General features: G+C 62.4%; 1 protein-coding gene across 1 annotated transcript; it reads right to left on the reverse strand.

The window, feature by feature from the left end:
- Window positions 1-10011: 10011 nt before the first annotated feature.
- Window positions 10012-14894, reverse strand: SOX8 (SRY-box transcription factor 8). The gene is made up of 3 exons (XM_017647058.3): window positions 14314-14894; window positions 12771-13000; window positions 10012-12145 (listed from the first exon to the last, which is right to left on the reverse strand). The coding sequence occupies exons 1-3, from the start codon at window positions 14733-14735 to the stop codon at window positions 11406-11408; spliced, it is 1392 nt and encodes a 463-aa protein (XP_017502547.2). The 5' UTR covers window positions 14736-14894; the 3' UTR covers window positions 10012-11405.
- Window positions 14895-24835: the final 9941 nt, after the last annotated feature.

Genomic DNA, 24835 nt, shown 5'->3' on the forward strand with positions numbered 1-24835 from the left:
GCCTGACAGCTAGACTCTCTGATTCTCACCCAGACGCAGCGCATCGCGGGGGGCGGCCTGGAGCTGGGACGGGCCACTTGTCAAGCCACTGAGAAGCTTGGGCAGGGAAAGAAGTAACCATCTGGCTTCAGGGGGATCTTGGCCCAGCCTGGAAAGTCACCGCCTCCCTTCTCTGATCCCCGTGGCTGGTGGCGTGGGGTGTCAGGTCTCACCTGCCTGGGGCTGCAAGACAGGAGTGAGCCCCCCTCACAGGCATGTGGAAGCCAGGCCCCTGGGCTCACTTCTTATATGGGATCCGATGTGTGGTCCTCCTCTGGCTGGGGGTCCCCTGGCCCACGGGCAGCAGGGGGGGTCCAGGTGCCCGGAGTCCACAGTGGGGGACCTCCAAAGGGCTCCTCCAGTGGACTGTCTCCAGCCTGGCTCCCATGCAGGAAGCACATGCAAGGAGACACACGCCTCCAAGGTCTGAGGCCACAGGGAACAGGCCTCTCTGCTCCTGGGAGCCCCTGGGGGCATCTACATGCCTCCCTGTGCCGTGCATTGGCCGAGAAGAACATGAGAGGCCTCCCTGGTCTCTAGTATGCAGTAACCTGGGAGACTCCAGGTCCTCTTTGGCAGAACTGGGAAGACCCCCATCTGGGCAGGGAGTCAGATGTCACGAGGGGCCTGTGCCCAGTCCAGGGGGTGTGTGCCAGTTTGTGACCAAGCCTGTCCCATCCAGACTGGCCCAAAGTCCCCGTCCACCCCTGTCCCTTGAAGTCCCTCAGCCAGTCACAGCAACGATGGGCAGCTCCATGTCTGACATGAGGTCTGCAATGACCAGAAAGGGCCTGCCCTGCCACCTCGGGGCTCATGCGTGTGGGTGGGAGTGAGTGTGAGCCACATAGTCCACCACTGTGAGGACCTGACCGTGACCTGGGCTGTGCAGGAAATAATCAGATGGGCCGGGTGGGACAGAGGGGCGGCAGGACGGGAGCTGTCCCTTTATGGCAGCAGCTCTTGGCTATGCCCGGCAGGTGCCCCCGGCCCCCGCTGGGAGCGAGCACGTCACCCCTGCCCCGGCTGGTCTGGCCTCCTGGGCTGGACCCTTTCCTGAAAGCACCCGGGCCTGTGTTTTTTCCTCTCTTTTCAGTATCTCTGCCCCCAGCTGCTGGCCAGGCTCTGGGGTCACCTCCTCCACGCTGTCCCTCCCTGCCCACCTCCTTGGCCTGGCCCAGGGGCATCTCCTTGGAGCACCCCCACCCTCGGCAGGCTGGCCAGCACATACTGGCATCTGCGTATACGGGTGCCTGGCCAGCACCTACACACTCCGGCTCCATGCCCCCCAGGGCCAGCCTGTGCTGCAAGGAGCCCCCAGCGCCTCCCCAGGGTGGCCAGAGCCTGCTCTGGAGCTCCCAGGGCCTCTGTGCGGCCCCCGAGGGCCCAAGGGACAGGGTCTCTGGGCAATGGCCAGGTAGGCTCGGTTTTGTGGGTGCCCTCCAGGAGGCCACCCCATCCTCGAGGCAGAGCCCAGAACTCACGGTGCCGGCCACCCATTCCCCAGCTGGCTAAGCTGAGCGGGGGCCTTCCCAGGGAACCAGCCTCCCGCGGGGGCCCCTCCGCCAATCCAGCACGTGTCCGGGGAGCTGGGTCAGGGGCGGCAGCCTGTGTTTTCCAGACCTGAGCTTCAGGGACTCGACATAAGAGGGGACTTGGTGGGGGTCTCTGCGGGGGCTGCATGCACAGGAGCCGCCACTAGGCTGTTTTGTAAGACGGGCCGGGGAGCGGCCGCGCCCACACTCCGGATCTGCCGCGCCCGCCGCCCACAGACGCTGTGGAATTAGCTCGCAAATGGGAGGAACAGGTGATGGGTGCCCCTCGGGGGAGCCAGCCCGAGGCTCTCACACCCGGTGTGCCAGCGCGAGGCGGGGGCGAGGGCCCTGCGACCCCACAGCAAATTGAGATGTAATTTGTCTCCATTCCCAAAGGCACAAAACTGGCTGCATCCCTGCCTTGCGAGAAAACGGCCTTCCTGCCAGATGGGAGCGGGACGCCTACCTCCCCACAGCTCTGGCTTCTGTCTCCCCCGGCGACAGCGCCTCAGAACCAAGCTGTGCTCACTGACAGAGTCACGAAACCCCACGTGGACTCGGCCTGTGACCCCCATTCCCTGACGGCGGCCGTGTGTCAAGCAAGGAAATACTCCGGCCATGCTTCCTGCCCAGGTCGCCTGCATCCCCGAAGCTCCCCTGGGCCTGGCGGCCGCGTAGCAGAAATGAAACCAGGCTCAGATCTGGTGCTCCTTCCACCCCGCCGTGTGACCCCACCCCAGCTCCCAAGCCCTCCTGAAGGACCCCAGCCTGAGTTCCCAAATGTGCCCACTGTCGTCCCCCCGGGGGCACAGCAAGGCTCTGGAACCTGCTTCAGCTGCCAACCATCCTCTAAGTGGCCCATCATGCCTACTCCGTGGCACGGCCTGGGCGTTCCTCTCTGGCGGCAGCCTGGCTGAGGTGATGGCCTGAGGGCACCTCCTGCGTGGCTGTGGGGGGCAGAGCTCGGGAAGACTGTCTGGGCCTCAGCCCCCCTCCGTCCCGCTGCCTTGGCAAGGGCCCTTCCTGCTCCCCAGAGAGGGCAGGCAGTGTGGGGCACCTGTCACAGCCTCAGCGCCTGGCCCATCCCACTGTGGGGGCTGCCCAGCTTGGCTCCTCTGCCTGGGCCTCGACCTGGGGTCCCCGCCACTGAGCTGACGGCGGGGAAATCGCAGCCCTCTCTCATAGTAAATAAGGCCTCGGGCTTTGGCTGTGATCGCTCCATCCAACCAGGGCTCAGCTCGGATGCCCCTCTCACCCAGCACCTGTTGCCACATCAGGCAGCCCCACCCCTCTGCAAGCCCAGATGCTGGGGTACTCAGGGCCCCTCGCTGACTGGGCAGCTTCCCTAGTCCCGATGGGTGGATGGGTGGGTGGATGGATGGGTGGATGGGTGGGAGGATGAATGGGTGGGTGGGTGGGTGGATGGATGGGTCAGCTGCCTGGTGTTCAGGGCTCTCTTTTTAACAGGACCACGTCTCCCGCCAGGACCTTGTCCCCGGAGATCTGGGGCAGTGGTGAGTGGGGCTGCCCCTACCTTCCCCTCGTCTCCCTCCACAGGGGAAATGTGCACCAGACACCCTGAGAATTAGCAAAAGCCCATCGTTGCTGCCTCTCAGCGGTCCAGGGATATTTTCTTTCTATGTGCTGAACATTGAGGAATGCTCCAGAATGTGGAACCTCGGGACGCGGGTCTCCGGGCTCTGGGGAGACGCGTTCTGGAGACCCTGCTCTCCACGCGGCAGGTCGGCGTGACTCTGGATGGATCTGGAAGAACTGAAGTGCTTCTCTCACTCCCCTGCCTCAGAAAATGTAACGATGAAGCCCTCGGCACTTCACCCACACGGGTCTCGGGTGTCGGCCGACGGAGACTCCGTGTCACCTGCTCCTTCTCACGGCAGAGCCGGTCCCCGCGTGGGAAAGCCTGTGCTTCCTCCCTCCGCTGCACGGGCGCCAGGAGGCCAGCAGTCCGGTGAGCGCTATGTGCACTGCAGCTGGCACAGGGCACCGCAGCCCAGCTTTAGAGCAGACTGCCGTGCTGGCGCTGCCTGAAAAGCGAGGCCCCTGCATCCTCTCCAGGTGCTCCTCTTACCTGCGGCCGCCCTGGCCAGGCCGAGCGGAGGGGCGAAGGGTGATGCCCTTCACCTGCACCAACACTGGGCGGGGACTGAGTCAGAGACAGGACTCCGGGGAGACATCCTGGGGAAGCCTCACAGCCCGAGGAGCAGGCCGGTCCCCACACGGGTTCCTGCGGTCACCCGCACCTGTCCTGTGCGACCCTTTCCCCACGGAGGGAAAGCTGGGCCAGGCTAGTCTCCTTCTCCTTTAAAGCCCAGTATCTGGTGTATGACGGTCATGGGATGGGTGGGTGGGCGGGTGGAGGGATGGGTGGATGAAAGGGTGGATGGGTGAAAGGGTGGGTAGGTGGATGGATGGGTGGGTGGAAGGGTGGTGGATGGGTGGGTGGATGGATGGGTGGATGAATGGATGGTTGGACAGGTGAGTGGATGGATGGATGGGTGGGCGGGTGGATGGATGGATGGGTGCATGGGTAGGAGGATGGATGGATGAAAGGGTGGATGGGTGAAAGGGTGGGTAGGTGGATGGATGGGTGGGTGGAAGGGTGGGTGGTGGATGGGTGGGTGGATGGATGGGTGGGTGGGTGGATGTGTGGATGAATGGATGGGTGGACAGGTGAGTGGACGGATGGATGGATGGGTGTGTGGATGGATGGATGGGTGGGTGTGTGGATGGATAGATGGATGGGTGGATGGGTGGATGGATGGATGGATGGATGGATGGATGAATGGATGGATGGATGGATGCGTGGATGGATGGATGGATGGATGGGTGGAAGGGTGTATGGGTGAATGGGTGGGTAGGTGGATGGATGAGTGGGTGGGTGGATGGGTGGATGGAAGGGTGGATGGGTGGGTGGGTGGATGGATGGATGGGTGGGTGGGTGGATGGATGGATGGATGGATGGATGGATGGTTGGATGAAAGGGTAGATGGGTGGATGGATGGGTGGGTGGGTGGATGAATGGATGGGTGGACAGGTGAATGGACGGATGGATGGGTGGGCGAGTGGATGGGTGGGTGGACGAATGGGTGGGTGGGTGGATGGAAGGTTGAGTGGGTAGATGGGTGGGCGGGTGGAAGCAAGAATGGAGAATACCTCAGCCCTTTACGGCAGGATGACTCCCCACTGAGGTGAGTTGTACCGCTTTGGCTGTGATGCCTTTGGGTGAGGTGTATTGAGCAGCTGTCCTGACCAAACCGTGTGCTCAGCACAGCCCACACGACCTCCCAAGTCCCTGAGCACCATTCCTGGGAGGTGGGCACCATTCTTCCCATGTCAGAGGTGGGTCACCGAGGTCCTCTCAAGGCTATGCACCCCGGGGGGCCCAGGCTCCCTGACACCAGGCATCAAGCCTCAGGGCGCACTCGGACCCTATCCTGTTAAGGAAAAGGTAGGAGCCTTGGTTTCTAGAACCGGGGACCCCCAGGCCCTCTGGCCACTTCATCCTCTACTCACTCTCCAGAGACCAAGCTCCTCAGAGGACCCGAGTGGCCCCTGGAAGGCAGGGAAGGGAGTGGGGGCCCTGTTTGAGGAGTGCCCGGTGCATCTGGACCCGTCTTGGTCTCACCACATGCCTGGGAGGGCCGCACGTGCATACACACACACACACACACACGACCGTCAGGCGTCAGAAGTGTCCAGTCTTCCTGTGGTGGCTGTCTGTCCTCCGCCCACGTGAAGCAGGTGTCGGCTCTAATTCCACCAATGGCCCCCCTCAACTCGTCCCTGCCCACCTGAGGGGCTATCCTCCGGTCTCAGCAGCGCAGCAGCACCTGAGACACAGCCCCACGCACTCACCTGCCAGCAAGGGCCGCAGAGCCTCCCTACACCACCACGGGACCCCACAGCGGGTGCTGAGGTTCTGCGCCCCTGCCCCTGGCCCAGGAGGGTGCTGGCTGGCTCATGTCTTGCTTGCTCTGTGGCCTTCCCCTCACTCGGGGCCAGGGGAGACCCTCCGCCGACCTGTCTGGGGATTCCCATCTCCCCCCCAATCCCTGGATGCAGCGGGCCAGCAGGAAACCAGGAGCGGGCTCCTGACAACTTCCAGGTCCAGACCCCAGGGGCCACCAGGTCACAGGGCAGGCGGCTGAGCCCCCCACAGGCCAGGAGCATGGGCAGGCCCACCGTGCCCACTTCACAGGCCTCTGCTTGTGCCCCCACCGAGGAGCTCACTTCTTCCTGGTGGGAGAACTGGATCTGTGGGTGGCACTTTTTTCCCGGTGACGTTTAAATAACCATGACAGCAGCGCTAGCAGTGCAGAGCCTGGCTCTGGGAGCTGTTTCTTTGGGGGTCTTCAAGGCTCCTGTCCCCTCCCCCTGCCCTCCCTCCCTCAGCTCCCCCCCTGTGCTCTGTTCTCCCTTCCCTCTCCCTGCCTTCCGATTCTCACAGTGTGGGGAACACCCCCACTGCGGCCTCTGTCCCCCGGAGCTGGCAAGTAGAGTCCAGGGGCCAGAACACCCACCCCAAAGGGCCCTTTGAGTCCAAATATTTACTGCTATGTCTGCACACAAAAATTCATACGCCGATTTTGTTGGTGATTCCTGCTGCCCTCTCTGCCTCTGGAGAGCCAGGCCTGTGCTGGCCCGTCCTGCTGGCAGCGTCCACAATGCCCGCACAGAGGCCGGCTGGTCACGCATACAAAGCGCGGGGCCCGGCATTACGATTCCAGAGCCGAAATCCACCCGGCGCACAGCTCATGGTCATTCAGCACCCCTTAATGACCCGTCAGTCCCTTGCCCTGCCATTTTCTGTCTAATTAATTCTTTTATTGTGCACCGGATAAAGAAAGACAAAGGCCTCCCTGGCAATAATGATTCATTAAAATGCAGTGCCTTCACCGGGTGCTCTTGGCCCTGCACCAGCCTGGCTGCTCTGCCCCACCGTGGGCACGGCCGCCCACACTCCCTGCCGGGCCTGGCGCCCCTTAACCCTTTGCAGGGTTCTGTGGGACCCACAGTTGGCAGCGCCCTGGCAGGGGGTGCTGGCCCCTGCCTCGGCCTTGGGGGCAGGCCAGCAGGACTCCTGAAGCTGTCCTGCCATTCCCAGAAAGAACCCTGGCACCCAGGGCACCACAGCAGGACAGGCTGGGGTTCTGGCCCCAGCCCCATGGGGAGGGAGGGGGCGCAGATGGGGTGTCCCCAGCCCAGGTGGGGGAGGCAGATTGACGCAAGTCACTGTGGGGTGGTGGGGCAATGGGAGGGTACCCCAGAGGTCTGGAGGCTGGTCTGGAGGCTGGTGTGCCAGCAGGACGGGTAGCATGGCACCTGTCAAGTGTCCATGTGCTGCTTGGGCCACCCTCAGGGCACCTGGAGAGGCTATCGCCATCCCATCATCGGGGGGAACTGAGGCATGGAGCAGTCAGGTGGCACCCCAGAGGCAAGGCCAGGACAGGAGGCCCAGGCCCAGCCTTTGAGCACACTCTCCGCCCGGCTCACTGGAGCAGAACGTTCTCCCGGCAGAAAGAAGGCCTGTGTGGTCAGAGGCCATGGCGATACCTGCAGCCACTCTCGGGTTCCCCACAGGCAAGTCCTAACCTCACGGAGGTCCCCTGACCTGCCTGGCAGGTCCCCGCCAAATCACAAGCAGGGAAACTGAGGTCCTAGGAGAAGCCAGGTGCTCCAGAGCCAGCCAGAAAAAGCAGAAGCTGGGGCACCCTTCGGGGTCTAGTTGCCAGGCACTTGGCGGTGGAGGGGGGCAGGTGGACGGGGGCGCTCTGCTCAGGGGCGGTCCCCACATGGGCAGGGCACACACCCCAGGTGCAGTGCACACCTTTCTCCTTCCCTCCCCAGTGTGTCTCCTCCAAAGGCCCCCAGGGCTCCCACAGCCCCATCCTGGGAAGACGGCATCTCCGGTTCTGCTCCTTCCAGGGTAGAGGGGACCTAAAAGCAGCCAGGTGTCAGCCCAGAGTGAGACAGGCAAGCAGGAGACAACGCCTCTGAGACACACGTGGGGAGATGATGTATTTCCCCTCCCCCAGCAACTCCTAGGAATGTTGGGGTCATGGATGAAAGGGGGCAGGGGTGGCTCCTACAGCTCCCAGCCACTCCCTGGCTGGAGGTAGCAGGTAGCCAGCCAGCTTGGCCACTGCCGCGTGGTCAGGACTGGGCCAGGGGTAGAGAGGGCTTCCAGGAGCAGGGCCCTAGGCGGGAGGGCTGACCCACGCAAGCAAGCAGATGCCCGGGCCTGGGGAACACATTTGGCTACAAGTCTCCTTCCATCGGGATGGTTTCTTGCCCCAGGTGCCTGGTGGGGACAGCCACATCTCGCTCGTCCTGGGGTCTGCACTGGCCCTGGGGGTGGGACTGGGGGTTTGGCATCTCTGGCCCAAGCCCTGAGACTGGGTCCTAGTGGTACAGGTTTCCATGAAGTCTGCGTTAATGTGCCCAAGGAGGCTGGGCACACAGGGTGAGAGGGCTTGTCTAGTGTCTGGTGGCAACCTGGGAACACCCCCCCCCCCGAGGCCCTGCAAACCTGGTCAGCCAGAGACGGGGTCCACAAAGGTCCTATCCTGGGCCAACCACTGTGGGGAAAGACTAGGGTCCAGACACCAGGCCAGGACCCCAAGTCTGTGACACACATCCTGGCATCTGTTGCTCTAAATATACCCTGAAGTCACAGCAGGCTGGGGGTCTGGGATCCGACCCTGCTCCCTGGAAGCTGCTCAGAGGACACAGGCCCTCCCCGGAGAGGACAAGCCGGCCGCAAACTCCCATCCAAACAGAAGATGTGCCACGAGAGTGGGTGCCGTCCAGGAGAGCAACTGTGCCCGGAACCCAAAGGGGCCTTTCCAGCCCATCTGAGCAGGGGCTGGGCCGTGGATGCATTTCCCCTTCTCCAACAGAGCATTCTGTTCAGCCAAGGCCAGGGCAGTGCAGGCTCCAGGAGAGGAAGTGAGAAAGGGGGAACTTCTCCCTTCCGCCCTTTCCTGGGATGGGCCGATGGAGAGCTCTGAGGGAGAAGCGGCTCGGGTCAAGCGCAGGGCAGGGCCAGGCCAAGCCAGCCTTGTGGATGGCACTGCCAGCCTGGAGCTCACAGGACATCCAGGCGTCCGCCCCTGGCCACCTCCTCAGGGCATCACGGGGGACCCAGCGTGCGGGGAGCAGACACCCCGGGACTCCTGGGGCCCTTGGCTGTGGGCTGGGCATCTGATGCCCGAGAATGCTCCCGGCGGCGTGGCCTTGCTCTCCGCCTGGCCTCGTGAGCTCAGGTGTAGAGGCCCCCCGGAGGCTCACCCCGGGACCAGTGGCTTCCATGCCAGTGAGGACGGTGGGAAGAGGGGCAGATGCCCCTTCTAATCCAAACAAAACCGGCAGAGCCTCCCGCCCTCAGGGGCCTGGAGGACCAAGCAAATCCCGGGCCTCGTCCGCCTTGTTCTCCTCGTCAGCAAGCTGGACACTGGGGTTCCCCGGCTAGGGTGTCAGTGTGAGAGCTCGGGGGGCCGTGCAGACCCAGACAGCCACAGTGGGATGCAGGACGGGCTGGCCAGTCTCACACCGGCAGCCCCTTCCCAGCCCACGTCTTGCCCAGAAGGCTTGGCACACCCCAGACCTCGCGGACACTCATAAACCCAGGCGGCTCTTTCCAAACACGACTCTTGGCAGGCCTTGGACGTGGCTCCCCAGTGCTGGGTGAGGGACAGACCCTGGACTGCGGCCACACAGGCGGCTGGCCAGGCAAGAGCATGGGGCAGGCGCCCCCACCCCGGGACATGCCATTAAAACTGCAGAGGCAGCCACCTCGTGTATCTGGGTTCCTGTGAGGAGCATCATCTTCCTCTCAGCCCCAGGCAGAGGTGCCCCCAGACGCATGCGCACAGCCCAGAAGTAGGTGCCCCCAGCTCTGGGAAGCCCTGAGCCAACTGCGTGTGCTGGGGGGGCCCAGCGGGGGTGAGGCTGCCCCTTGTTTGCTGTAGCTTCTCACAGCCATTTCTCCCTAGAAACACTTTCCACCAACCAGACGATTTTGCCCGGCTCCCGCAGGGTGGCTTTTATCCAGCCCCCAGCCTGGCCCTGGGCCAGCGCCCAGAAAATGCCGTCAGCCACCCAGAAACCGGCTCCGGGATTCGCCTGGGAGGAAACCGCGGCCCTGAATCTGGCCCATCTGGACCCATTTTGCCTACTGAGTAGGCCCCCCAGGAAGGAAGACAGCATCGCCGGCTTCCTGGAGGCCCTGAGATCTGATGTTCCAGCTCAGACACAGCCACTGAGGGCGGGTGGCCCGGCGTCCCTCGGCAGGGGTCCGCACAGGGTTAACCCTCACAGAGCCTCCCTCCTGCCTCAGCCACGTGCCTTCAAAACGGGCCCCAGGGTCTCAGGCCACTACCCGCAGGCTTAGTAAGCAACCCACAAAACATAGCCCACATAGATAGAAAGCTTTTTTTTTTTTTTAATTTTATCAAACTTATCTGTACAAAAGTTAGCATCGCTTGGTCAGAAAGTAGTGAAACAGCGCTGATAAGTGAGCAAAAGTCCAAACTCAACACCAAAAGAGAGACCACGTATAAACGTTTTGCTGTAGGCCCCTGCCCCCGCCCCAGAGATGGGCCAAAAACAGATTCTTTTTCTAGAAAAGGTAGGAAAAAGTAGAAAAGGTAAAAAGAAGCAACTTCTCAGATGTAAATTCATAGAGTTTTAAAGGCACACGTTCCCACACGTAGGCAGCCGCCCTCGCTCAGCGGAAGCGGGGCAGGTAAGCCAGCGTCGATCCAGAAAAGCAGGGACATCAGACGCTCAGCAGTCGCTTTAATTTCACAGCTTGTAGGCGGCGCCTGGTTCCCAAGAGCCGAGACAAATGTTTCCGCAGGACACCAAGTCCGGGACTCGTCCCCACTGCTCGGCGTTGTGGGCACGAAAGCCAGGGGCGCCCCTGCCTTCCAAACCCCGACTTGACCCCAGGTGCCAGGGACACCCCAACCAGACCAGACACTGCAAGGCAAATCTCTTCCCCCTCGGGGTCTGGGTCACATCCCGGGCCTGAGCTGGGGGCCCTCCCCAGCGCTTCCTGCCACTGGCCTCCAACCCACCTGCCCTCGTGGCCCCCACCGTCCACTCCCAGGCTTCATTTTGTCTTAAATTCTACTCTGCACACGTTTACTTCATTAATTAAAGATAAAATAACACAGAACATAAATACATCTTTAACAGCCTTCAAAACAAATCAAACACGTTTAAGTTCCAAATATAAAAATTTTAAAAATAAAATGACAAGGAGAAAGTGTTAACCACGCCAAACCCTGCTTGGAAGAACCCTAACTACAAGGAACGCCTCAGGTCTACGGGCTGGTCCCAGGAGCTGCTTCTGAGGGACTGCCACGGGCACCACCCGCCCGCCCACGGGGGCATCCCATCAGCCCTGCGGAGTTCTGGGTGCCAAGGCTGGCCGGGACCTGGGAACCCCAGCGGTCCGGAGCCCCTGTGCCTCTTCCCTCCTTTTGTCCTTCCTGTGGCTGCTGCTTTGCATCTGCCGAGGGGCAAACCCAAGCGCTGGTGTCTGCAGGGCACACGGGCCCAGCTGCCACTTGAGGCTGAGAGAGGGAGGGAGGGCTTTGTCCGCTGACGAGTGTTCAAAGGGGCATCGGCCACAGCATGTGACTTCCTGCAGACCTCAGCAGGCACTTGTCGGAGCCGCGGCACGCCCGGGCCACCCTTGCCTTGTGGGCACACCTCTCCCAGAAGACCTCAGAGGCCCCGTCTGTCTTTGCAGAGATAAAGGTTCTCCTCACCGGCAGCGGTGCCCTCCACGCGGCCAAGGCGCCCTCAGGGTCGGGTCAGCGTGGTGTACACGGGTTGGTCCCAGTTACCGGGCGGGCTGTGGGCAGGTGGCACAGAGAGGCCGCTGAGCAGGGGCGAGGTGTAGGGCCGGCGGGGCGAGTGGAAGTAGGGGCACTGATAGAGGCCAGACGGGTAGCCGGGGTAGGCGCTGTAGTAGCTGGGGGCCTGCAGGTCGGTGTAGTCGCACTGCGAGCTGGGGAAGGAGCTGGTGGCCGCCGCAGGGCTGGCCATGCTCACACTGGCCTGTGCGCTGTAGGCACCATAGTCGGCGCGGCCTGGAGAGCCCTGCGCCTGCTCGCTGTAGTGGCTGGGGCTCAGCTGCTCCGTCTTGATGTGCGGCCGCGGGGGGCCTGCCTCAGTGGGTGACACCGGGGGGGCCGGCGGGACCCCCTTGTGGGCCCACGCAGGGGACGCCCCGATGCTGGCTGCCCCGGAGTGCGGGTAGGAGGCACTCCCATAGGAGCTGGAGGCCGGCTGACCCGGCTCTGCAGGCAGGGCCGAGTGGCCATTGAGGGGCAGGTACTGGTCAAACTCGTGGACGTCAAAGGTCTCCATAGTGCCCATGACTTCGCTGCTGAGCTCGGAGATGTCCACGTTGCTGAAGTCGATGTTGTGGCGCCCACTGTCCACCAGGCGGCGCCCCTCAAGCTTCAGCTCCTGCTTGCCCCCGTGGTGCAGGTCCGTCTTGGGGGTGGTGGGCGGGGTGGGCGGCCCGTGGGTCTGCCCTGGGGACAGAGCACATTCAGGGATGAATGCCCCTTCTGTGGGGGGCTGGCCGGGCTGGCGACGTGCGCACAGGAGGAGAACCAGCCTGCGAATGGCCGCAGGTAGGAATCAACAGCTTTTTGTTCCTGTGGGTTTACCAGAAACTCCAGCAAAGCCAGACCCAGACCTCACTCCTTGGCCAAGGGAATTCCGTTAAGCACTCTTCTACAGGAAGAGCTGGGCCCACGGAGGCCCGCCAGGGCAGGGTAAGGAGACGCACCTGGGTCTGAGCACACACGAGCACGACCCACAGGAGACCCCTCCGCCAGAGGCTCCTGCCTTAGCCAGGCTGGCTGGGGCTCCGCTGCATCAGGCAGACCCAGCACCGGGCTGACGCCCACCATGCCAGCAGCATGAGCGAGTCCGGTCAGGACAGAGAACACCGGTCACAGGGCACCAGGCCAGGGAGCGTTCAGGGGGCCCGGCCAGAGGCTGCCTCTGGCTCTGGAGGTTTTTCAGGGTGCCCAGGGCAGGTTCGGTTCTCTGGAGGGTGCCTGCCCTGGGAGGCAGCCTCTGACCCCGACCCCACTGCTCGCCACACCTGCGGCTGGGGCCCCCATCCCCCGCTGGGGACTCAGGACCCACCTGTGTGGTCGCCGTGGTGGTGTGTGTCCCCGAGGCCCACGTCAGTCTTGTACACAGTGCCACCGGGGTGGTGGCCCAGCTCCGCACCCGCGTCCGCCTCGCCCTGGCCAGCCTTAACGCTCTTCCGCCGGCGCGGCTGGTACTTGTAATCCGGGTGGTCTTTCTTGTGCTGGACCCGCAGACGCTCCGCCTCCTCCACGAAGGGCCGCTTCTCACTCTCACTCAGCAAGCTGCAAGGGCAGAGTGGGCTGGCCAGGGTGCCCATGCCACTGCAGGCTGGCCATGCCCCTGCAGGTGCTGGGGAGGATGGACGACCCCAGCCGGGGAGGCCCGTGTGCATTCCCGGGCTCCGCGGGCACTAGACGGGCACTCCCCTCTCTGTGTCCGGGCAGGCTGGAGCCGCCAGCGCCTCTGGGTGCGGCCTCTGCTCATTCAGGGCAAAGGGACACACCAAACAGACCCAGAGCTCCCCATCCCCGTCTTCCTCCTCCTCCCGCCCCGGCCTGCTTGTCCCCTCCCTTTGGGACTCTCTAAGTCAGGCGGGGAGGAGAGCAGGACCCGGCCGAGAATACACTGGACAAAGCGAGGCTTCCAGAACGAGCCAGGACTCCACAGGCACCTGGGCTTCCTGGACCTCCAGGGACCCAGCAAAACCCAGTGGTCCTCCCTGGGGCCCAGAGCACACGCTGGCCCCTCAGACCCTTCCAGAACCTCACCTCCAGCTGCCTGCAGGACAGGGCATGGGGCCCAGGGAACAGGGCTGCCGGGCCCACAGCCCCCAGACCCAACAGAGGCAGGAGCACTGAGGACAGCCATGCAAACTCGGTGCCTGCTTACGAGGAAACAGGGCAGTGCCCTGAACCCAAAGCCACCCACTTCCGGCCCAAAAGGAGCGTTTGGTGGGGCCGGGCCATCCTGTGCAGCTCTGTGCAGAAATGGCCAGCTTCACCAGGGCGAGCACAAAGTATGCCTCTGCTGGGCAGCCCTCCATTCCCACTGAGTCCTGGCTGAGGGCAGAGGTGGCAAAGGAGAGGCTGAGGCTGTAGGGAAGGCGCCAGCTGGGGAGGCACACACCCCTCTGTCTGCCTTCCAGACCCCCTCCACACTGTGGTAGGGGGAAAGGGAGGGGACCATTTCCAGGAAGGCAGCACCTCCAGAGAACACCCTCGGTGCGCCGCTCTGCTTAAAGAGACCCCTTTTCCTCCGGGAGGGACGAGCCTCCTGCCTCTGGGGCCCTCCACCGCTGTGGTCCCCAACTCGGCACGGCAGACTGGCCTTCAGGGGCCGTTCCCGACCCCACAACGTGCTGGGGATGCACACGCATGCAGATGCCCTCTGTGGGCCGGACCACCTGAGCCCCTGTGCCCGGCCCAGGCTGGCCGGGGGCGGGCTTTCCAGTAGGACTCGCCCCAGAACAGCCGCTGGGAGAAGCCGATGCCGGGCGCCGCGCCACCACTCCGAGCCCCGTGCACCCCAGTTCTTCCTCGCAGCCCGTGTTCGCCCAGGCCTCCGTCCCGCCCCCGCCTGGGGTCAGGGCACTCACCGCCACAGCTTGCCCAGCGTCTTGCTGAGCTCGGCGTTGTGCAGGTGCGGGTACTGGTCCGCCAGCTTGCGGCGCGCCGCCTGCGCCCACACCATGAAGGCGTTCATGGGCCGCTTCACGTGCGGCTTGGCCTTCAGCGCGCCGCCGCCGCCGCCGCGCACCGGCATGGGCACCAGGCTCCAGTCGTAGCCCTTGAGCACCTGCGACACTGCGTCGCGGATGCAGGCCGGGAAGCGCTCGTCCGCCGCATCTGCCGCGTCGCCCCGGCCACCGCCCCCCGCGGCGCCCGCGCGGCCCGGGCCCTCGGAGCCCGCGGGCGACGGCGGCGCGTCCGAGTCCGAGTCCTCCACGTGCGACATGGAGCTGGCGGTGCCCGACGGGCTGCAGGGCGGCTGTGTGCGCGCTTCGCTCATGTCCAGCATCGGGGCTGCGCTCTGGGGCCACCGCCCGGCTGCACTGCGCCCGTTCCGGGGCCCGGCTCGCCGCGCACCGGCCCGACCGCGTCCCGGCCGCCGCCGCCGCCGCCGCCGGAGCTCCGTCCCCGTGGACTCGCAACAAGTTTCTTTAAGCGGCGGCCGCGAGGCTCCACCCCGCGCCCGGATCCCCATTGGCCGCCGCACGCTTCGCAGCCCCCGGGGGCGGAGCCTCCCGCCCCCACCTTAAAGAAAGCGAGGCGCGCCCGCTGCGCCCCCGCCCGCCCCCAGCGCCGCCCCACGTGGGGCCGCGCGTCCCGCGGCCAAGCACAGAGATTGGGCGGTGCGCCTGCGGCCCTCGCAGGAGGGGCGCAGGAATAAGGGGTCAGGGTGGGGGTGTGGGGTGCGGCGCCCTGCTCCCAATGCGGGCGCCCCTCGGCTCCTGCGCGTCCGCCCCGCGCGGAGACCGGCCAAGTCCTCCGGGCAGCCCGTCGTGAGCCCCGACGTCTCGCCCGCAGCCCAGTGGCGCCGGGCTCAACTGCTGCCAGCCTGCGGCCCAAGGGAGGGTCGGCCCGGCCGCGTCTCCTCACCACCGGGACTCCCCGGCCGCAGAGCCGGCGCGACGGGCAGCCACCCCCTGGCGCGCCAGGTCCTTGCGCCGCTCAAGCCCAGGTAACGCGCGCCGGCGGCCGCGGCTCCGAGCCGGGAGCCCGGGTCTTGGGAAGCGCGGGCGGAGGCGCGGCCGGAGGGGGCGGGACGCGGGGCGGGGCGCGGGCTGACCGGCTGCGCGGTCCCTGGGGCGGAGGGCGCGGCCGGACGCGGGAGCCTGGGGCCTTCCGGGCGTGACCCCCTGGTTGGGGCGCGGAGGCCGTCCGCCGGGGCGGCCCTGGGTGGTCCCGCGGAGGGGAGGGGCGGTGCGTCGGAGAGGGGGCGCTTTCCCGGAGGCTAGCTCGGGGCCGACTCTGCGCGTCCCAGCCCGGCCGCCCCCGCGAGTTGGCCTTGGACCCGGCAGTCCCCCAGGGCGACTCGGATTCTTTCGCCAAACCCTCCGGGAGGTGACGGATCGGCCGCCCAGAACTTCTCCAAACCCCGCCTCGGGCGGCTGTCGCCCAGTTTGCGGCCTGCGCGCCCCGGGTGACCCCAAGGCGAAGGCGCTGAGTCCCCCCCAGCCGCGCCCCTCCGGCTCAGTCGTGGACGCCAGAGGAGTCACACCGTCTGTCCGCTGCCAGCAGAGGCCTGTCCGTTTCCAAAAACTGCAGATCGAAAGCCGGCGGGTCGTGAGGACGCGTCTCTCCGGGCACCTTTACCGACCCGCGCAGGATGCGCCTCCTGCCCCGCCCAGCCCGAGAGCCGGTGCCACGAGCGTGAAAGCAGGGTTTTTTGTTTTTTTTTCCACAGTGAGCAGGACTTCAAATTCCTTAGGTACGGAAGCTCTGCGACCTCAGGCCTCCCGTCTGCCCCGCACGTTCTTCACCGCTGCCCAGCGACCCGCAGCGCTGTGGTTGGAACGAGCGGCCGCAGGCCTCTTCCAGAGCCCCTCGCGGCCGTGCTGCAGGGGTCGGTCTCCTGCCGCCATGGGGTGCTCTGAAGGCCCCCCTGTCTTCGCCCTCTTGGGCCGAGCGTCCTGCTCCAGGCCAGTGACCCGACCTTCCACCTCCCAGGAGAGCTCCGCGGCGAGCTTCAGAGGGCAGCCGCCCTGGACTGGCCTGTGCTCCTGCTTCCTCTCCTCCCCCCGTTTGCTTGGTTGCCTGCTGGTCTGCGGTGCCTTCCCTTGGGAGGTCCTGCCCTCCACTGGGTTCCCCATTCCGCAGTTGGAGGGCACTGAGGGAGGGCCCAGTTGGGGGCGCCCACCGAACTTACTGGCTGCCAGGGACCCTTCTGTAGGGCTGAGGGACTGTCCTGCCCCAAGCCTGGCCCCTCCCTGTACCTGGCAGGTGGTAGGGAACCAGGTCCCGGTTTTCAGGAAGGGCTCTGCTGTGTTGGCGCCCACGGGGTCCAGGCTGCATCTCATGCATGAGGCGGACAGCCTCCCTGCTCCCCACTGACCCACAGAGGGTCCCCTCACAGCTGTGTCCTGAGTCCCTAGGACATGGACAGTGACCACTGGAACTCGGAGGGCAAGAGACTGTGCTGAGGGAGGTCAGTGCTCACTGTGGTAGCTTTCAGGGTCCTGGCCACCGCTCAGCTCCACCTGGCTGCAGGGACCACCCCACGAACTGGTCGGAGAGCTGGTATCTGTATATGTGCAGGCTACAACTCCCACAGGATGGGTGGGGAGGGCAAAGCCCACTTGGGTTCTGCCCAGGTCCACTGTGAGCGTGTGCATGCCGGAAGGCAGCACTCAGGGTGCAGGCCCAAGAGCCCCGGGTGGGCTGTGGACACATGGGTGGGCCCCCACAAGCCCCTGGCCTTACCCCCATTAGAGCACGGTTGGTGTCCTCAGCTGCCAGGAGGGTCCTGAGTGGACACCAGGACATGGTCTTCAGAGGAGGAGGTGGCCACTGTTGGTTGTGTGTTCACCAGTATTGGTGAAGCACCGGCTTTGTGCCAGGGGCTTCCCTGGGCAAACACAAGGGGCTGAGACTCACCATGGGGGTGAGGTGGGGTAGGGGGTCCAGGTGGCTTTGAGGCAGTGACAGTGTAGCTGAAATCTGAAGCTACCAGCCTCTTGAGAGAGAGAGGACATCCTCAGGGCTGGAGGTGGGCAGTGTGGACAAGGTCCCTGAGGCAGCAGGGAGTTCAGGGTGTCTGAAAACAGAGCGAGGCCACTGCCTTTGGCTGGAGGGGCAGCTCTGAACCAGCTCTCCATCCGTCCCCTAGTTCCCCACTTCTCTCAGCCCCTCTTTCCTGCTCCACACCCTGCCCAGTCCACATGACCTCACATTCATCTGGCAGGCTGTGTGGTTTTGGGGCAATGCTCTGCTTGGCCGAGCATGGACCAGGTACTTGTCCTGGGACCACCTGCCATGGGACACAGGAAAGCTGACCGAATGAGGTTCCATACCCCTGTCAGAGGCTCCAAGGGCGCCTGCAGAGGAGATGAGAGCTGGCAGGCACCCCTGTGCCTTCGAGGTCTGGCTAGTCAAGGCCTGCAGGCTCAAGGGAACCTCATCAAAGCCCTCAACTCTCCCCATCTAGGGAAGATCGTAGACTCAGGGAGCCTGTGTGTGTGTGCACGCACGTGCATGCCTTATGTATGGGTGCTGGAGAGGCTGAATGGGCTAGAAGCCCCCATGCAGGAAGACACCCTGCACATCTCTGGCCGGTCCTCATCTTGGACAGACAGGGAGGCTGTGTCCATAGTTCATGCAGACTTTAAGAGAAAGGTGCTGGGGGCATAAGCCCCAGAGCCGGCATGTCCCTGTGTGTCCACAGTTCTGGCCTGGGCCTCTCAGCACACCCGTCTGGGGCAGTTGGCACCACATCCTGGGAACTCCAGCTCAGCCTCAGAGATTAATTGGTGCTTTCACCATTGACCAGTCTGAAGAAACCAGAGATAAGCTGGTGGTTCTAAAGACAGCCTCATCCTGCCCCTGGGTCTCCATAGAGACAGGCAAGGGGTTCACAAGGGCACCAGGAGTCCAGCATCCCCCTGAAACAGACTTTCAAGGCTCTGGGCCAAGATTCTTGCCGAGACCACCCTCCCTGACAGTCTGCCAGCTGGCATGGCAGTTCTGGTTTGGGTGGAAGCCTGTTCTTCAGCCAAGCTGAACTCAGCTTGGGAGCTGGTCATTCTTCATCCTTTCTGCCTGAGGAGGGTGGGAAGACCACACCTGGACCCCCTCTGCCCTCAGGACCAGGGTGTTCTGGACCAAGCTGCCCCCATAGCCATGTCACCGCTCCAAGCTGGTGCATCCTTGGGGGCCTCCAGGCCTCCAGGTAGAGGTGACATTGCTCCAGACGGTTCCTCTGCACCTGCTCCCTGGCTCTGAGGCCTCCCGATAAACCCATACAGCGTGGGGGTGACCACTGAGTGCGGTGAGACCCCCCTATGTGGGCGTTCTTCAAAAGGGCTTGGGGAGAGGACAATGCTTCACCCAGAGAGATGAGCCCAGGGACGCTGTGCACCAGGGACATGTGCTGTGCAGATGTGACAGGAACAGCTGTGCTCTCTGCCTCGGCCCCCCTCAGCTCCTGCTGGTTGTGGTCCCCAAGCCTCCGGCTGTGTCCATACATGGGCTTGGGCGCAGCCTTTAGGTCTCAGCATGTCTTGTGTGGCGGCAGGCAGAGGGTGCTTCTGCAGGCAGGCAGGGTCCCGGGGGTCCCAGCATGCAGCTGTCCCTGGGCAGAGGCTAGCACCAGAGAGGCCAGGCCAGGCACCAGCAGCCCGTTCTAGGGGGAAGCCAAGTCCACTGGGGTCTCTCTGTGCCGTGCTGTGGGCCAGTAACCTCAAGTTGTAAGCATGGGGGTCACATGATGCCAGGCCCACGCGGACCCTTGCTCCTCTGCAGGCCTCTTCATTCCAGACTACAGCCCCTGGGACCTCTGCCTCCACCATCCCGAGCCCCAGGCTGTGCACATGGCTTCGCAGAGCCAGCAAAGCTCCATGCAGGAGGGAAGCCAGGACGTGTGGAGTACTCTCTCTTCAGAAAATCCATTTTCTGGGCCCTGGGAGCAGGTGGGGCAGTGAAGACCCCAAACTCCTGGGCTGCAAACCTAGCGCCCCCTCCCTCCTGGGGCAGACGGGACCCACCAGCACCCACTCTGCACCCAAGGACCATGAGGTATGGGCCAACTTTACTGCTCACACGGGTGGTTCCCACCCAGTCACCTTCCGTGTCAGTTGGAGAAGAAACCGGCTCTTCGGTGGAGTGCGAGCAGGATCCTCGTCTTCCAGATGCGCCTGTGGCTGGTCATCAGAGGAGGTAGTGGGGCTGCCGGGCAGGTGGACCAGGCCCCTATTTGGGGTCCATTGCTCCCTCTCCAACTTCTAACCGGAGACCAAGCTCTCCTCTAACAGGCGCTGAGCAGGTTTTGAAGGGGTGATAAGCACGTTGCTGAGGGCCCCCAGCACCGTGCACAATGGCCTGAAGCGGAGCAAGCCTTCCTGGGCCGCTGTGTGGGTGCAGGGGCAGGTCCTGGAGCTCACGCCAACACAGCACTCAGTGTGTGCGGGACACCTTGGAGTGGCTGCCAGCTGGGGCGCGTGCTGGCCTCCTGCCACTGGGGCTGGAATGGACTGGGAAGGGGTCGTGACGTCCCCCAAGAAGGCATTAGAGTTCTGGAAAGGGTGTTTGAGGTCACAGGACCGGATGCCGTCCTCTGGGGCCTTTGAATTGGAGCGAGCTGTGGGGTTTGTGTGGACAGCAGAGGGGGCTGGAGTGCCCGTCTGTCCTGTGGGGTCACCAGGAGCCTTGCCAGAGTTGCTGCCTAGAGGATGCCCTGTGTACGGTAGCTCACACCTGCCGGTTACTGTGTTTTCTCAGTTTGTGATCTCACCATCACCCCTAGCTAGTGACTTGAAGAGCTTGCCTCCTGCTGCCGGCCCATGTGGGTATGCCCGTGAGGAGAACCCATAAGCTCTCTGCTTTAGTCCCTGGGCAAGAGTCAGAACACCCTGGGGACGGACACTGCCAAGCAGCAGCTCCCACCCCAGCTTGTGAAATAAGAGGTTTGGGTCATGTCCAGGGCCTTGGGTGCAGGTGCCTTCAGGAGCCAGACCTTGTGGGGAATGTGGCAGCTGCTGTGGGAGAGGGAGGCCATAAGGCGGGGGGAACAGTAGGTGCAGGAGGGAGGCCCCAGCCATCCCAGCGTTTGCTAGAGCCCTGTGGCCCCTGGGCCTCAGTTGACCGCAGATACACACCCTAGCCCAGCTCTGAGGAGCACCCTGCCGCTGGCACACCCTGCAGCTTTGGGGCTGTTTGTTACACAGCGTTACTGAGCGGCTGGGTACCTGACAGCTCTGTGAGCAGAATTCAGCCTGCAGACCTCCTGTGACCCTGGCTGGGCAGGTCCAAAGAGTTCCAGTTCAGAACATAGGATTCTAAGAGGAAAAAACATGACACCACTTTCTTTTTCCCCATAGGGTTCTACAGCCAGAGAATGCCACTGCACTGGGGTTTCCACTTGTTACTCTGCCAGCGTGTGGGGCCACACAGGGCCACACATCCTCTGGGGTGCAGGCGTGGTAGTGCTCACGGGCTAGAGCCGAGGGTGCTGGGAGAAGAGACGGGCAAGCCAAGCAGAACAGCCGTCTGTGAGTCAGAAACCCAGCAAATGGCCTAGCACCTGCTCGCCCACCCCCACCTGCACCTGCCAGCCTCCCCCAGGGGCTCTGGCCACTGGACAGTCAGGGTGGGACTGACCCAAAATGACTACCCCTCCAGAGGAAAGTGACAGATGTTAGCGTCAGAGGGTCTTGGCCCACCCCGGTCTGCCATCAATAGATGTCAAGACATGAAAAATTGTGTAAATGAAGGGTGCACGATTAGATTTGGGGCCAGGCTGGTTCTTGGGGTGGCAGAGACAGCTGCAGATGCACGGTGGGAACAGTTGCCCTGATGTGGCAGGGACTTCCAGGCCCAGGTGCCCAGGGACAGCTGCACGAGGTGCAGACATGGGGCTCATTCCTCTGTGAAGCCGTCCCACAGCTGCTGGGAGCACCGCCAGCGGTGGGCTTGTGCGCCTGGGCTCCGGGGGTGCACGGGCCTGTCTTGGGTCTCTGGCGTGTCTGCTCTCAAAGTGACCCTCCTTTTCTGTCCTCCCCTCTTCCACCGCTCACTCTCTCTTGCTCAGTCCAGCAGGGCCTCCTATAACCAGACCCCAGGCACGTGTGCTGGTGAAAGACCGCCCGGGGAGTCCTGCCTGCCCGTGGTCGGCAGGCCTGGGCCTCAGGGTGAGGAGAGTGTCCTGGCGCCTGTCCAGTACCAGGCTCCGGCCCTGCGGCTGGCTCAGGTTCGCCAAACAGATTTCGTTTGCATTTAAGTGGACCGCCTCTTTGGGGCATAAACCGGACCCATTCTAAATATTACTTCAAAATTGTTAGATGCTCTAATACAGGCACAGAGGTAAGTCTGGGGTCAGTGACATGAGCTACTCTGACCAGGAAAAGCAGCGCCACTGGTGCCGGGGTTCTTATTCACGGAGCCGAAGAATGAGCTTCACAAGCACTCAAGGCAGCAGAGCAAGGAACAGCTTTTATTTAGAGATAATGTGAGAGGACAGAGCTCCTGGCTCATGCCAGGAGGGTACAGGAGAGTCCGTGGTTGGCTCATTGTCTAGGGGTTTTCTGGGCGGTTGAGGATTTTCAGGAATGAGGGTAAAGGCTAGGGCTGCAGACCTGTTGAGTGGTCCCAGAATGCTCATTCTTGATGAGTAACAGAAGAAATTTTCTGCTCTGATTCTTTCTCAAGATAGAAGTTTCCCTCTGGAAACGTGTCAATTAAGACTGCCTACCTTGCCCCCAAGGTGGGCTGGGTTGTTGCCTGTTTGCTGAAGTTAAGAATCTTACTTCTTAACTTCTCGGTCTGTTTGTAGTTGGGCTTACTTACTAAATTAGTCTTTTTTCCTAGGTTGCAGATTACTTGGTTAGGATCAGAGAAGGAAATATAGCACATAGGTGCGGTTAAAATAAGCTAGGCCTTTTAGCAGGCTGAGGTAAATTTTACAGTGTCATGATTTAAATTGATACAGTGAAGTCACGGGTTGTGCTGAGATACTTTTCTTTATCTGCAGAACACTCAAACATTCCAGGCCAAGCTGCTCCTGGCCTTTTGAGCTTTAACTGATCTCACTGAAGATGTCTATATTCCTAGTCTGGTATCTTTACCCTAGAGAATTAGCATGACTCTGACTTTGCATAACGCTTATCACAGAGTTTCAACAGGGTCCTCTTTGCAAATTGCTACATTGTTCTGACTCATTATCTTGCTCTGCTTTTTCTCCGTGGAGGCCCTCACCCTACTCTGACTACACCCACGGTCCCTGTCTCACCACCTGGGCAATTCTGAAACAACTCCAGGCTAGGATTCTCTTAAGTCTTTTTAAATTGAGGCAAAATTCACACAGCATAAAATTAGGCCTTTCCAACTATAATGTTAAGTAAATTCAGTGGCATGTAGTACATTCACAGTGCTATGTGGTCACCTCTGTCTAGTCCTAGGGCATTGTCCTCACATGCCCATTAACAATTTCCCGTCCCCGCCCCCAGCCGTGGGGACCACTGATCTATTTTCTGTGTCTAGATTTGTGTGTTCTGGACATTTCATATAAATGCAGTCACACAACATGTGGCCGTGTGTCTGGATCCTCTTGCTGAGCACCACGTTTTCATGGTTCATCCGTGTTGTAGCGTGTGTCAGCACCTCACTCCTTTTCATGGCCCGGTATTATACCCACAACTTCCGATTAAATTCAGGCTGAAATGGGCAAGAATGGAGCCGCTGACCCGCCTGCCCTCACCAGGCCCTGCTCAGTGAGATCCAACTCTGTGCAGGCTCTAGACCGTTGTGCGTGGGGAGGAAGCTGGGTCCCAGAGGAAACACGAGAACATGAGCTCCCAGCAGATCTCTCTGATGGCCTTGCCCACCCTGGGCAAACCGGGAGAGGGAGCACCAGCCTGACAAGGGCCCTTTCTGCTCTGCACAATGCCTCATTATGCCTTTCTCTGGGGACAACAATGCAGCCCCAGCCAGGGGAAGCTGAGGACAAAGAGCCCTTTGTGAGGACTGTCCGCACCTGAAAAGTAGCGTCCAGGGTCACACCTGATGGCAGCGCTGTCCTTCCTCACCTCCGGTCCCCTGAGCAGCTCCCACATCCGGGGGTCCCGGGGAAGCACGAGCCGGCTGGCGCTGAGGGTGCTGGCTTTGCCCAGCTCTCCCCAGTCGGCTGTGCTGGCCCATCCCAACTGTGGTGCCCAGACGACAGTGGGGAGAGAGGTGCGTGGAAGGGCCTGGAAGCAGCCCCCGAGCCAAGGCTTGCTGGCCCTCCCGTCCCAAGGCTGTGAGCCCTCAGGCCCGCACTTCCTTGCTGGGGCTCACGGAGATGAGGAAGATGTCTGCACACACACACACACACACACACACATACCCCTTAGCAAATCTCTTACAGGTCCCACTTCACAGTTGGGCTCCAAAGGGAGGGTTTTTGTGGCAAAAAAAAGGCAACTTGTATACGATGTACATACACGCTGTTACCCCAGCAGTGGGGAGGAGGGCAGCTGGGGGTGGGGAGGAGCGCCGGAAGTGCTGGTCTGGCCTCCATCTGGGGATCCCGCGTTCAGAGCCAGTCCCCGTCCTCATGGAGCTCGCGCTACAGATGGCAAAGGTATATTTAAACAAACAAGACTGTTCATTTGACCACACAAATATTGATAATTTACATGTCAAAACACTAGGAACATGATGTAAAAACAAACAGAAAAGGACGAACATTCGCAGTATACACACAAGAACAGGGTCTTTAATATGTAAAGAGTTCTGACAAATGGATAATAAAAACCCACAACGACCTCAATGATTTGCTTCCAATTGCCTCACAGTGTTTCCAATAATCTCTAACACTAATTCCTATTCTCCTGCATCCTCTGTCCTCCAAGGAACGCCTCAAGATTCTTCCTGCCTGGAGCCACCGGCCCTGGGCAGTGCCTGGGCTGGTCTGTCCTCAGCATGTGGAATCGCTGGTGTCCTCCCTCGGGTACTGCCTGGGTCGTGGGCCAGGAAGTTCCTCCCTCCTCCGAGTCCTCATGGCACCACCGTCCCCAGTGGCTAGAGTCCACTGCCTGAGGGGCTCTGCTGCCCTGTGCCAAGACCGTGAGGCTCGTTGGAGGAGGGGAGGGAAAGGCCACTGCGGGGTCCGGCTGAACTTCCGGGCCCAGACGGCGCTGCACCGCCACGCGCTAGCTGTGCGACTGCCGCCCCAGCGTCCTCCGCAGGCAGTGGAGGGGAGGCGTCCTGGAGGAGGCGCTGTGAGGCACCCGGCCACACACCCTGCGTGGACGGTGGCAGCCAGGAGGCCTGGGATGAAGCTGCTGCTTAGACCTTTCGGCTAGGGACACGCAGTGGGAGGGCAGTGCGCACCAGGTCCTCTGCTGCCCGCGTCCCGGCCACCCTGGACGCTGACCAGGCCCACGCTGGGCCTGGGCAGGCACATGCCCTCCAACGGCCTCCTCA

Source organism: Manis javanica, chromosome 10 (assembly GCF_040802235.1).
Source record: "Manis javanica isolate MJ-LG chromosome 10, MJ_LKY, whole genome shotgun sequence".
NCBI classification, from domain to species: Eukaryota; Metazoa; Chordata; class Mammalia; order Pholidota; family Manidae; genus Manis; species Manis javanica.